Source organism: Agelaius phoeniceus, chromosome 17 (genome assembly GCF_051311805.1).
Source record: "Agelaius phoeniceus isolate bAgePho1 chromosome 17, bAgePho1.hap1, whole genome shotgun sequence".
Lineage (NCBI taxonomy): Eukaryota > Metazoa > Chordata > Aves > Passeriformes > Icteridae > Agelaius > Agelaius phoeniceus.
In genome coordinates this window covers 1,287,159-1,297,852 of record NC_135281.1, presented here as the reverse complement: position 1 = coordinate 1,297,852, position 10,694 = coordinate 1,287,159, and the positions used below count along the sequence as shown (strand labels likewise).

Here is a 10,694-nt window from a genome sequence, read left to right as displayed (position 1 = left end):
CAGAGCCCGGGGCCTGGGGGGCAGCAGGGCTGGGGGCCCTCCTGGAGGACCCTCCCAGCCCCAGCTGCTGCCCGGGGAGGTGGTGCAGGTCAGAGCGGTTCCTCCCCCTGTGCCCCATGCTGTCCCTCAGCACCTCCACCCAGCTCACTGGCCCCGAGCCCCTGGGAGCTGCTGCTCTCTGCTGGAGCTGCCTGGGGGTCCCCAGGCCCTGCCGGAGGCGCAGAGCCCCGCGTGCAGCTCAGGAACCACGAGGTCTGCCTGGGGCCACAGGAGGGGCAGCAGAGCTGTGGTGTCCCCAGCTGTGACCCCCTGTCACAGTGCAGACCCCTGAGCTGGGCTGGCAGATCCTGCCCTGGCTCCAGCTCCCCACTCCCCATGGGAATGTGCCCCATCCCACATCTCTCACCCCGAGCACAAAGCCCATGGACAGTGGGGGACACCTGGGTACTGTTCCAGGGTGGCCCAGGGGTTTATCTGGGGGTGGAGAACCAGGTGAGGCACCCACAAAATGACAAATCTCGCTCCAACACACAGCTCATATTTAAAAATAACAACCAAAACTAAAAAAACTTTTATTTGACAATAGAAAAAAAAAAAAACCAAAAAGATATTTACAGTAGTTTGTTATTTCTCCATAAATTTAATTCCAATAACTCCTGCCTCTGGTCCTTCCCAGGGCAGCAGCACCAGCCCCTGGCACAGGCACTGCTCGGGAGAAGGAAACCACTTGGGTTTGACTGGGGCAAGCGAGCAGGAGGCCAAAGAGCCTCTCCCTCCCCCAGGACAAGGGACAGAGCTGCAGGGGGGTGACGAGGTGAGAGTCCCAAAGCGGAGGACTTTCCCTGGGGAGGAGACAAAAGGCAAACGAAGGCTGGACATAGAAATGGAGGTGGGGGTGAGAGGCACACGATGGGCACCCACCCACCCTGGTGTCCCCCAGCACTGCACAGGGCACCTGCCCAGGTGATGCTGTTGGGAAACCTTCCCACAGCAGCCCCTCCCTGGCACTCTGAAGAAATTGGGGGTGGGAACACACCAGTCCCCCAAATCAGTGCTTTTCCCTTCCAGCCCTGTCCCCTCCAGTGCTCTCCCCCTGCCCCGCAGAGCTCCCAGTCCTGCGGCTTTACCCCCTCCAGCCATCGCCTCATCTGGCTCGGTGATTACCGAGGGGATTGGCGCTGCCATGGCCAGGGTACGGTCACTGAACAACCCACAGGGCCCGGCACAGCGCCCGGGGACAGCGAGCGACACCCAGCCAGGAGCTGCCCCGGAGCCCCTCAGGCCCGGCCATCCCAGCTCACGCCAGTTTGTCACTAGAGGTCCCCAGCACCGCACAGCCACGCTGCGAGGGGAGGGGACAAGGAGCGACATCTCCATCCTCCGCCCGCCCCGCGCTGCCTCCCAGGAGCCCCGCGCTGCACTTGCAGGACGCACATGGCCGTGCCCGCACCACGCCTCCTTCCAAAGGTTTTATGGAAAAAAAAAAAAAAAAAAAATAAAAGGAAATGAAATCGGGTACAAAATTCACAGTCTCAGCTCTGCCCGGGCTTGGCCCCGCGCTCACTGCTCCGGGCACAGCGGGCACACATTCGGCATGAACTCGAGGGGAGCGCGGGGAGGGTGTGGAAATGCTTACAGATTTAAAAAAAAAAAAAAAAGTAATAATCATGGAATAAATCACAATTAAAGGGAAAATGTTTCAACAAAAAACTTGCTAAACAGCACCATAGAGATTTCTACTGGCAGCATCCAGAACAACCTAAAAAGGAAGAGGAGGGTCCTATTTTTTCCATGATAAAATGCCACAGACTCCATGTTTCCAGTTCATCTGTCCTTTGCCCTTCCCTGGGCAAGGCAGGCCCCCTGGCCAGCACCGGGAAACAAAAAAAACCCCAAAAACAAAAGGGGCGCCAGGGGGGAAGGGTGGCAGGGAGAAAGGATCAGAGATATGGGAGACAAAGCTCTTCAGCCACAGTCCTTACACTGGCATTAAAAAGCCAGGTTCTCTCTGTCTCCCTGAAGAAACGGTGCTGGCTGGACCCTCGTTTGCAGGAGAGGAGGAGATCAGCAGGTTTTCCAGGGGAGCTCCCGTGCCCACTCCGGCCGTGCGGCAGGGACAGGGCACTGCCAGCGCTGGGCTTGGGCACACACCGGGGCACCGTGCTCGGCAGCCGGGGCATCTCCGGGGAGGATGGCGGGGTGGGACCGGCCTTCCTCTGCCGCCTCGGCTGCCGAGAGACACCGGAGCCCCCGGGGGCAGGAGCCGCTCCTGGATGGGCCATGGGGGTGAGGGAGGGTCGGAGCCCCGGGAAGGGCACCCTGCGGGACCCGGCCCGGGGCTATTTGGAGGCTCCCGGGGGCTCGGCGTGCGGAGCCAGGGGCAGCTGCCCCCCCTGCCGCTGCCGCTCCAGCTCGGCCGCCTTCTGCAGGGCCACCTCCACCAGCAGCTGGAAGCTGCTGAAGTCGTCCCCGAAGAGCTCGGGGGGCGTGGGGGGCGGCGTGTTGAAGAGTCCGGGTGTGGGGCTGCCCGCCTCGGCCCGCGCCAGCAGGGTCAGGGTGCTGCTGCCGGGGCCCGCCCTGGCCTCGGGCCCGGGGGGCTTCTCCCACTCGGGGCTGTGGGCGCTCACCACGGCCAGCGCCCGCGCCGGCTGGCACAGTACCTGCGGGCACACCGACATCGACAGCACCTTGGAGGCGCCCGCGGGAGGCACCACGAGCACCCCGGGGCCGGCGGCAGCGCCCCGCGGCACAGCCGCGTCGCCGGCTTTGCCCCCGCGGCGGGAGATGGTGAACTGGTTGGGGTCCTTGCCGTCCTTGCGCAGCATGTCGGGGAGCAGCCGCCGCCGCGCGTTGATGAACCAGTTACAGATCTGCGGGGAGAGAGGGCGCGGCGGGGTCAGCCGGGGGTGCAGCCCCGGCTCAGAGCAGCAGCAGCTCCTCCAGAGCAGGCGAGCGGCTCCCACACGGCCGGACTCCCACAGGTCCCCCTCAGCCCTGCACCCCCTTCCCGTGCGGCTCCGGAGAGGCACAGCTAGCGCTGGCACCCACGGAAACCCCAGCACCGGCTGCTTCCTGCCCGGCACCGCCTGCCCGGGGCAGCCCCTTCCTCCCCGGCCCTGCCAGCGCCCCTCGGGCCCGTGCCCGCGGCTCCTGCTCTCCATCGCAGCCCAGGACGGGCACAGCCCGCGCTGCCTCGGGCCGAGCCGCCCCCAGGCACAGCAGCCGTGCCCGGGGCCCCGGGAGCTGGGGCGGTTCTCAGCAGAGCTGCCCCCGGGGCAGGAGGGGCTCAGTGCTGTGCCACAGGCCCCGGCTGCAGGCACAGCACAGCTCCTGCCATGCCCCAGCCAGAGCCCAGGGCATTGCACAGAGCCAGCCCAGAGCCCATCCTGCAGGTCCCCAACCTGGGGACAGGCTTTCCTTCTCCAGGTGACCCATCCTGGAGCTCAGCCCTGTTTCCACACTGCTGCCAACCCAAACAGGAGCACCGAGGCTGCCAGAGCAGATGGATGGCAGGAGAGCAGCACAGATGGAAAACCCTAGAAGCCATCAGGTGATGGAGCTGCAGCTCCTCAGCCCCTAACAGGGCTGGGGATGGGAGAGCAGAGACACCTTCCTGTGCCTCTGCCCACGAGCAGGGTCACAACTCATGCTAAAGGCTTTCCCAAACTGCACAGCATGGAGGCTGCACGTCTGGCAGCCCTTTGCCATTATTGAGCCCTGGCCATGAATTGTTTCAGCATCTTTATATAAAATGCTGCATTTAAATAACTGCCTTCTTCCTAGAAAACAATTAGAAGAGAATAAATCAAGGGGAAAAAAAAAAGTCTGATCTTTCCTAAATCAACAGCTATGGAAAATATTTCCCCCAAGGAGAGAGAACTTGCCACAACTTCAACCACAGCAAGATCTCAGTTGTCGTTTTTTTCTTTATGACAATATTTGGCATTAAAACTCTCAAACACACCAGTCTTACTCCCTTTTCTCTTCCAAACCCCCTCCCTTGCAGGCCTAGGCTGGGTCCCCTTGACACTATCCTGGCCATCCACCACTGTGATCCCCAGCTAGAGAGATCCCATCGAAAAGCCCAACTCCTCAGGGCTGAGAACCCCCAAAATCCAGCCTGTCCCCACCACCATGCTCCTTCCAGCATTCAATTCCCATTGGAGAATGGGGCACAGAGATGGGGACACACAGCCACTGTGACAGCAGGCACTGTCACAGAGCTGGGACACGCTCTGGCTCTGAAGCAGTTTACTGGGTTCAGTCCGTCCCTTTTCCTCCCACCAGCACACCCTGCTCTGTCCCTTTGGGCAGTATCTGTCCCCTGCACTGTGAGAGCAGCATCTCCTCCACAGGGAGGAAAAGCCCATCCAGGGCACAGGCTGGGAAAGCTGCTGCTGTCCAGGAAGCCTCAGTGGGAGCAGGTGCCACTTTCCTAGTGCTGGAATTCCTGCAAGGGAGGCACAGGGCTTCCTGCTCCCCCTGATCCCTGGCTGCCGTGCACAGCTCCAGCTCCCCAGGCCATGGAGCAGCCAGGTGGGGGCACAAAGAAACAGCTGGGGGGGGGTTGGCCGGTGGCTGTGGCAGAGCCCTGCATTCCAGAGGATTTTTGGAGGGGCCAGATCAGCATCACAGACTGAACCCCACAGCCAGACCATGGGGTGTCCCACACCTCCCCCAGCAGGCAGAGAGAACCCCAGGGGTTCCTGCTGCAGCCCCTCAGGCTGGCACTGGGGATGCCCTCGGGCTGGGACCCCCTGCACAGCGGGTACAGGGGGCACACGCTGGCTCTGGGGTCACCTGGGGCAAACAGCAGCTGGCACACAGCAGGGCCACATCTCAACAGAGCCCACCCGTGTGCCAACCCCTGCCGGGTCCCACGGGGCTCAGGCACCGAGAGCCGGGCACCTGCCAGTGCCCCCGAGGCCTGGGGCTGCCCCCGTGTGCCAGGCACTGCCAGGCCAACCCGGGCCAGCACCAGCCCAGCTCCCACAGGCCAGGCCTGTCCCTGCTCCCCTGACTCAGCCTCAAGCCCAGCCAGGGGCTCCAGGCTGTCCCCGAGCAGCTGCTGGACACGGCTCTGTGGCACAGCCAGCACTCACAGAAACACACTAAAGTGAAAGAGCAGGTTTGCCCTGCTGCCCAGGGAGAGGGCAAGCAGACAGCCCTGCCCACGCTCTGTGTCTGGGCTGGGACAGCTGGCCAGGACTGTGCTGAGCCACGGGGAGAGGAGCCAGAGGTACAGAGGAAGCTCCAGGAGAGGAGCAAACCCACCAGCCCCTGCCTTCTGCCTGCACCCCACACCCTGTCAGGTTGGGAGAGGGGGATGGGGCCCAGGGCACCAGGCCTGAGCACGGAGCACAGGGCCAGCAGCTGGGCAGGCCCTCCCAGCCACCCCAAACACAGCAGGGACCACACCAGAGTGGGAAGGACAAATGCTGCTCACCCCCACTGCTGCCCAGGGCTCCTGCCTGGGCACCCACCCTGGTGCCACATGGAGAACATCAGCCCACAGCTGGGAGCAGGACAGGGAGACTCCTGGACAAGGCTCCCCTTTAATGCAGCTAGTGTAACTGGGACCAGGTGGACCAGCCAGCCCAGGGCACTCCAAGCACAGCCCAGCCTCTCCCTTCTGGCTAAAATCACAGAATATCCTCAGCTGGAAGGGAACGACAGAGATCATCAAGTCCAAGTCCTGGCCTTGCCCACTCCAGGGCTGTTCTCTGCCCAGCTCTGTGTGCAGGGGGTGCTCATCCTGCTGGGGGTGTCCAGGGGAACCGGATAAAGAGGCATCCCCCAAACCCCTCCCACCTGTGCAGCTTTTACTGACAACATCCAGCCTGTCCCCACTCCAGTCCCTCCACCTTCCACCTCCAGCAGAGCTGGTCCCCAGTGCTCAGACCTCTCCCACGAAAGACCCTCCCTTCACACAGGTGCCTTTCCTTCCCAAACATCCCTTCCCTTGCTTCCTTTCTGCCCTGCCCGTGGTGAATGATTCCAGCCTGCCCAGACCTTTGGGATCCTCGGTAGGGTTCTCCTGTCCCACACCGCATGGCAGTGTCCCCAGCAGTGTCCCCAGACCGCATGGCAGTGTCCCCAGCATGGCAGTGTCCCCAGCGGTGTCCCCAGCGGGTGGGGCCGGCTCCTACCTGCAGCACGGAGAGGCTGGTCTGCCCCGAGAGGCTGAGCTTCTCCTGCTCCGAGGGGTAGGCGTTGAAGCGGTGCTCGTACAGCCAGTCCCGCAGGATCTTCACCGACTCCTTGGGGAGGTTGCCCCTTCTCTTCCTCTTGCACTGCGAGGGGTCGGGGGATGTGGCGCCGTCCTCGTCCCCCGGGTCACTGTCCGACATGGTGGAGCTGCCCGCGGGACCCCCCTGGCTGAAGCCTGGCGAGGGGAACCAAAGGGAGCTTCAGGCGGTGTCCGGTCGGGGGAGGGGAAGGGGCCTCCCACCGACCTCCCCCCGCCTCCAGCGGGGGTCTCACCCCCTCCGGGCCCGCCTGAGGGGGAATCCCGAGGCAGAGACCCCCGGGGGCGGGACACAAACAACCGGCACCGGCGGGACAACGGGGGCACCGAACAGAGCCCCGGGGGTGCGGGGGATCTCAGCGCACGCACGGGGCTCGGGGGCACTCGGGCTTCGGGGGGCACCGCAACGGGGAGAAAAAAAAAATCAAGCGTGGGGTAGGGTGGAGGAGGGGAAGTTAAAAACAAAAACAATCTCAGCAGGAGAAAGAGGCCGGAGCTGGAGAGTGGGAGAGGAACCACGCGGGGTCATTGTGCGGCGGGGATGGAGGCGGGGGCGGCTGTCACGGGCCGGGGGCTCGGCGGAGTGGGACTCTGAGGCCGGGCCCCGCCGCCCCTCCGGCCGCAACAGGCGGTGAGGGGCCGGGGCCGCCCACACAAAGCGGGGCAGCGGCGGCCGCGGCCCCCCCGGGCGGCGGGGGCACAGAGGGGCCGGAGAGCGGCCGGGGAGCGGCCCCCGCGCTCCGCCGCCGGCCCCGAGTCGTCCCCGGGCGGGCAAACTCCGCCGTGACTCCGAGCGGCGGCGGGGCCGGGCGGGACCCCCGGCCGCAGCTCCCGCAAACTTCGGGAAGCGCCGGCGCGGCCCGTCCCGCTCCGTCCCGCACAAAGGCGCGGGGCCGCCCCGCTCCCCCCGCGCCCCCCGGGATCCATCTTTGCTCTCACCCCCGGGCCGCCGCCGCCGCCTGGGCGCTCGCATGGGCCGCGCCGGGGTCTCGGTGCCGGGGCCGGTGCGGGGCCGTCCCGCGGCGGCGGGCGGGCAGCCGGGCGCGGCGGAAAGTTTTGGGTGGGCGGCGGTGACAGATGCCGAGACAGAGTTCCCTTTGTTCCCGAGGAGGCAGGAACTCGCCGGGCCCCCCGCCCCCGGCCCCGGCCCCGGCCCGCCCGCCCCCGGCTGTCACCGGGCACCGGGGCCCCCCCGCCCCGCCGAGCCCCCCCCGCCCCGCCGAGCCCCGGCCGGTACCTGGCGCCGGCGCAGCCCCGGGCTCGGCCCCGCTGCCGGACACGGCCCCCGGCAGGAGGGGGCAGGGACAGAGGGAGCCCCGGAGCCCCCGCAGCCGCCCGGCCCCGCGGAGCTGCGCCCGCACGGGGGCCCAGCCACGGCACCCACGTGGGGACAGCCAAGCCTGGGGACACCCAGCAGGGACACCCACTTTGGAACTCCCACCCAGGGACACCCACGCAGGGGTGCCCCACAAGGCACTGCACAAGTTCCTTCCCCTGGCTGAATGCTGTAACTGGGCCCCAGGGGTCACCGGTGTCTGTGGGCAGGGGACAGGGACAAGGACAGGAGCTGCAGGGACAGGTGTGGGTGACGACCCTGGGGACCTCTGGGCACCTTGAAATTCCACCAGTGCCTCGCTTTTTCTTTACCAGATGGGAAATCAGAAGCCGAGCACATCACTGCTCCCATGACAGAGGAAGGTGTTTTCAAGCAAAGGTGGTGACTGAGAAGGATCCAGGTGGAGCCCTTGCTTTGCCATGGCCACCAGGCTGGCCAAGGTCTCTGGAAGCCTTTCTGCTCTCCCTGTGCCTCTCCCTGACCACAGCAGAGCCCAGGTCACCTTTGGAGTTTTGGAGACCAAATTGCTCTGTTTATGTGCTGGTGGTCCAGGGTGTGATGAGCATGAGATTTCCCCAGCACAGCTGTGTGCCCCTGTGTGCTGTGGGGCTGGGTTGCATTGCCACCCCCTGCCAGCTGCTCCATGGAGCCCAAGGGGATGGGTCCATCAGGGGTCCCCTGGAGCGGCGCCTTCGTCAGTGGGAAGGAAGAAGAGAGAGGAGCTGCTCTGAGCAGTGGTGCCACATCCCAGCGCCTGTGATGGACAAAGAGCCACCATGGGAACCCTGTCCTGCAGCCAGCCCAGAGCCCCCTGTCCTGGGGGGCATCTCCTGGGGATGTCCTTTTTGGGATGTCCCTCCCCTGTCTTGGGCACAAGCACAGTGTGGGCACCCCCCAGGACCTGTGTGCTGCTGGGGCACAGCCCCCAAGCCTCACCAGGTCCTGCTCCACCTCTCCCCACCAACCCCTGGCTTGATGTCACCCTGCCCCAGGGGCAGCTCCCCTCCCTCCCCTCTTTGCTGCTTGCAGACTAAAAGATGGGAATCCCTTCATGTGTTGAATAAAAGCTACAAACCCCCTTTTTTTATGCACTATTTTTTGGTCTGAGAAGAGCAGGATATGTGGTGCAATAAGGGAAAAAGGAGAACTCCTTAAATCACTTATTTTGTTGCTTCTAAATCTTCCATGACCTGAGTGGAACTGTGTCCCAACCTGCTATGGCTGCATTAATGCCAAGGCAGCAGGGCTGGTGAAGCGCAGGTGGGTGTGGGGAGCCCTGGCAGCACCTCCCAGCCTGTGCAGGGTCCCCCCGGGCAGGGAGCACCCCCGGGCTGGTCCTGCCCGCTGTGAGCCACGGCCGGGAGGGATGGGCTCCTCCTGCCCCTCTGCTCCCTCTGCAGCCGGGTCCGGGACCCCCCGACACCCCCGGACTGCCCGGGCTGGGTCAGTGCCCAAGCAGAACCGTCCTGAGCAGGCTGCTCGTGCTCCCACCTTTTGGGAAATGCTAGTTCAGTCTTCCACCGAATTGAGACAATCGGGACCCGGTCCCTGAGCTCAACCACCCCTCAGGCTGGGCCATGAGCCACCCCCGGGTCCCTCCACCTGCCTTTGCTCCCCAGACCGGTAGTGTGGAAGCAACTTTGGACAAATCCCATCGGGTGCCTGATGGGAGGAGCCCGAATCCCTGGGCAAGCCCAGCCTGGCATCCCAGAGAGCTCCCGGCTGATGGGGACTAGGGAGCCTCGGGGATGAGGGGCCAGGGAAGGGGCTGAGGTGCATCTCCCTGTCCTTCCCACTCCGAGCTTGTCCGTGCTGAGCCCTGCCCGGGCCCATTGACATGATAATACTGCTAAACTTCAGCAATTTGAACAACAATCAGCCAACGAGAGCCTGAGGGGGAATGCTGGAAACCCAGAGGGATTCTGGGAACCCCAGGGTGATGCTGGAAATCCCGGGGAAGCTGGAACTCCCAGGGGAAGCTGGAATTCCCAGGGGGATGCTGGAATCCCCAGCCAGCCTCCCAGGTATGGACACTTCCCAGAGCAGACTCTCTCCATCCTCTGCCCACTCTCTGATCTTCAATCTGCGTTTTTAGCAAGGCAAATTGGATTTGTGGTTGGCTGTGCTGGCTGTTTGCTGCCACCCTGCCCTTGGGGCCACTGCTCCAGCAGCAGGCCCTGCTCCCTACTCAGGGCCACTGGACCTGCTGCAGGCTGGGATTCCCCCAGCAGGAAAAACCCCTGGTCCTGGGAGCTGGGATGCAGCTGGAGCCCCTCTCCTGGGCACTGCAGCCCCTCCATCTCCTCCTGCCCCTTCCCACGGGGAAGCTCTGCTCTGATTCCTTCCTGGAGGCATAGGGCAGGACAGACCCTCTCAGCAGGCACTGCTGTACCCTCTTCCTCTCTGATGTTCTTCTAATCTACATCTCTGGACATGGCAAGAGGAGTGTGGGGACTGCAGTGAGCTCACAGCACTGCTGAGAGCACTGAGAAAAGCAAACATTGGGGTCAGGGGGTCCTGGGCTGCACTGGGAGCTGTGTCACAGCTGGCAGAGGGAGGGGATCCTTTCCCTCTGCTCCACACCAGTGAGGCCAGCCCTGGAGTGCTGGGCCCAGAGCTGGGCTGCCCAGGACGGGACACAGGGACAGACTGGACAGAGTCCAGCACAGGGCCATGAAGCTGATGGAGGGACTGGAGCATCTCTGCCATGAGCAGAGGCTGAGAGAGCTGGCCCTGCCCAGCCTGGAGCAGAGCAGGCTCAGGGCATCTCATCCCTGTGGATGAAAAGCCAGGGGGAGGCTGCAGAGGGAACAGGGCCAGGGACAGCCCCGGGGGCCTCGGGCACAAAGTGACCCACAGGAGGGGCCCTCCGAGCTCAGGAGACACTTCTGCACTGGGAGCAGCTCTGCAGCTCTTCTAGACTGACCAAAAGTTCACCTGACTTGGTGTCCCCCTGCCCCAAGTGAACATTTCTGAAATGAATGTCTTTATTTTGCTGCTATTTGATACCTTTGAAACAAGTCAGGTCAGGTCCAGCTGCTGCCTCTGCTGTTTCTGATGCAGCCCAAGGACAGGTGACTTCCTGGGCTGCCAGTGCCCATGGCCAGGTCA

At 63.9% G+C, this 10,694-nt stretch overlaps 1 protein-coding gene across 2 annotated transcripts; it reads right to left on the bottom strand.

Annotated features, from left to right (window-relative positions):
* Positions 1-586: 586 nt before the first annotated feature.
* Positions 587-7,638, bottom strand: TGIF2 (TGFB induced factor homeobox 2). 2 transcript variants are annotated; one of them, XM_077187389.1, is made up of 3 exons: positions 7,485-7,638; positions 6,150-6,385; positions 587-2,870 (listed from the first exon to the last, which is right to left on the bottom strand). In XM_077187389.1, the coding sequence occupies exons 2-3, from the start codon at positions 6,348-6,350 to the stop codon at positions 2,340-2,342; spliced, it is 732 nt and encodes a 243-aa protein (XP_077043504.1). In that variant the 5' UTR covers positions 6,351-6,385; positions 7,485-7,638; the 3' UTR covers positions 587-2,339. The 2 variants fall into 2 exon arrangements, with proteins under 2 accessions (XP_077043504.1, XP_054500597.2); XM_054644622.2 differs by lacking the exon at positions 7,485-7,638 and adding an exon at positions 7,187-7,367.
* Positions 7,639-10,694: the final 3,056 nt, after the last annotated feature.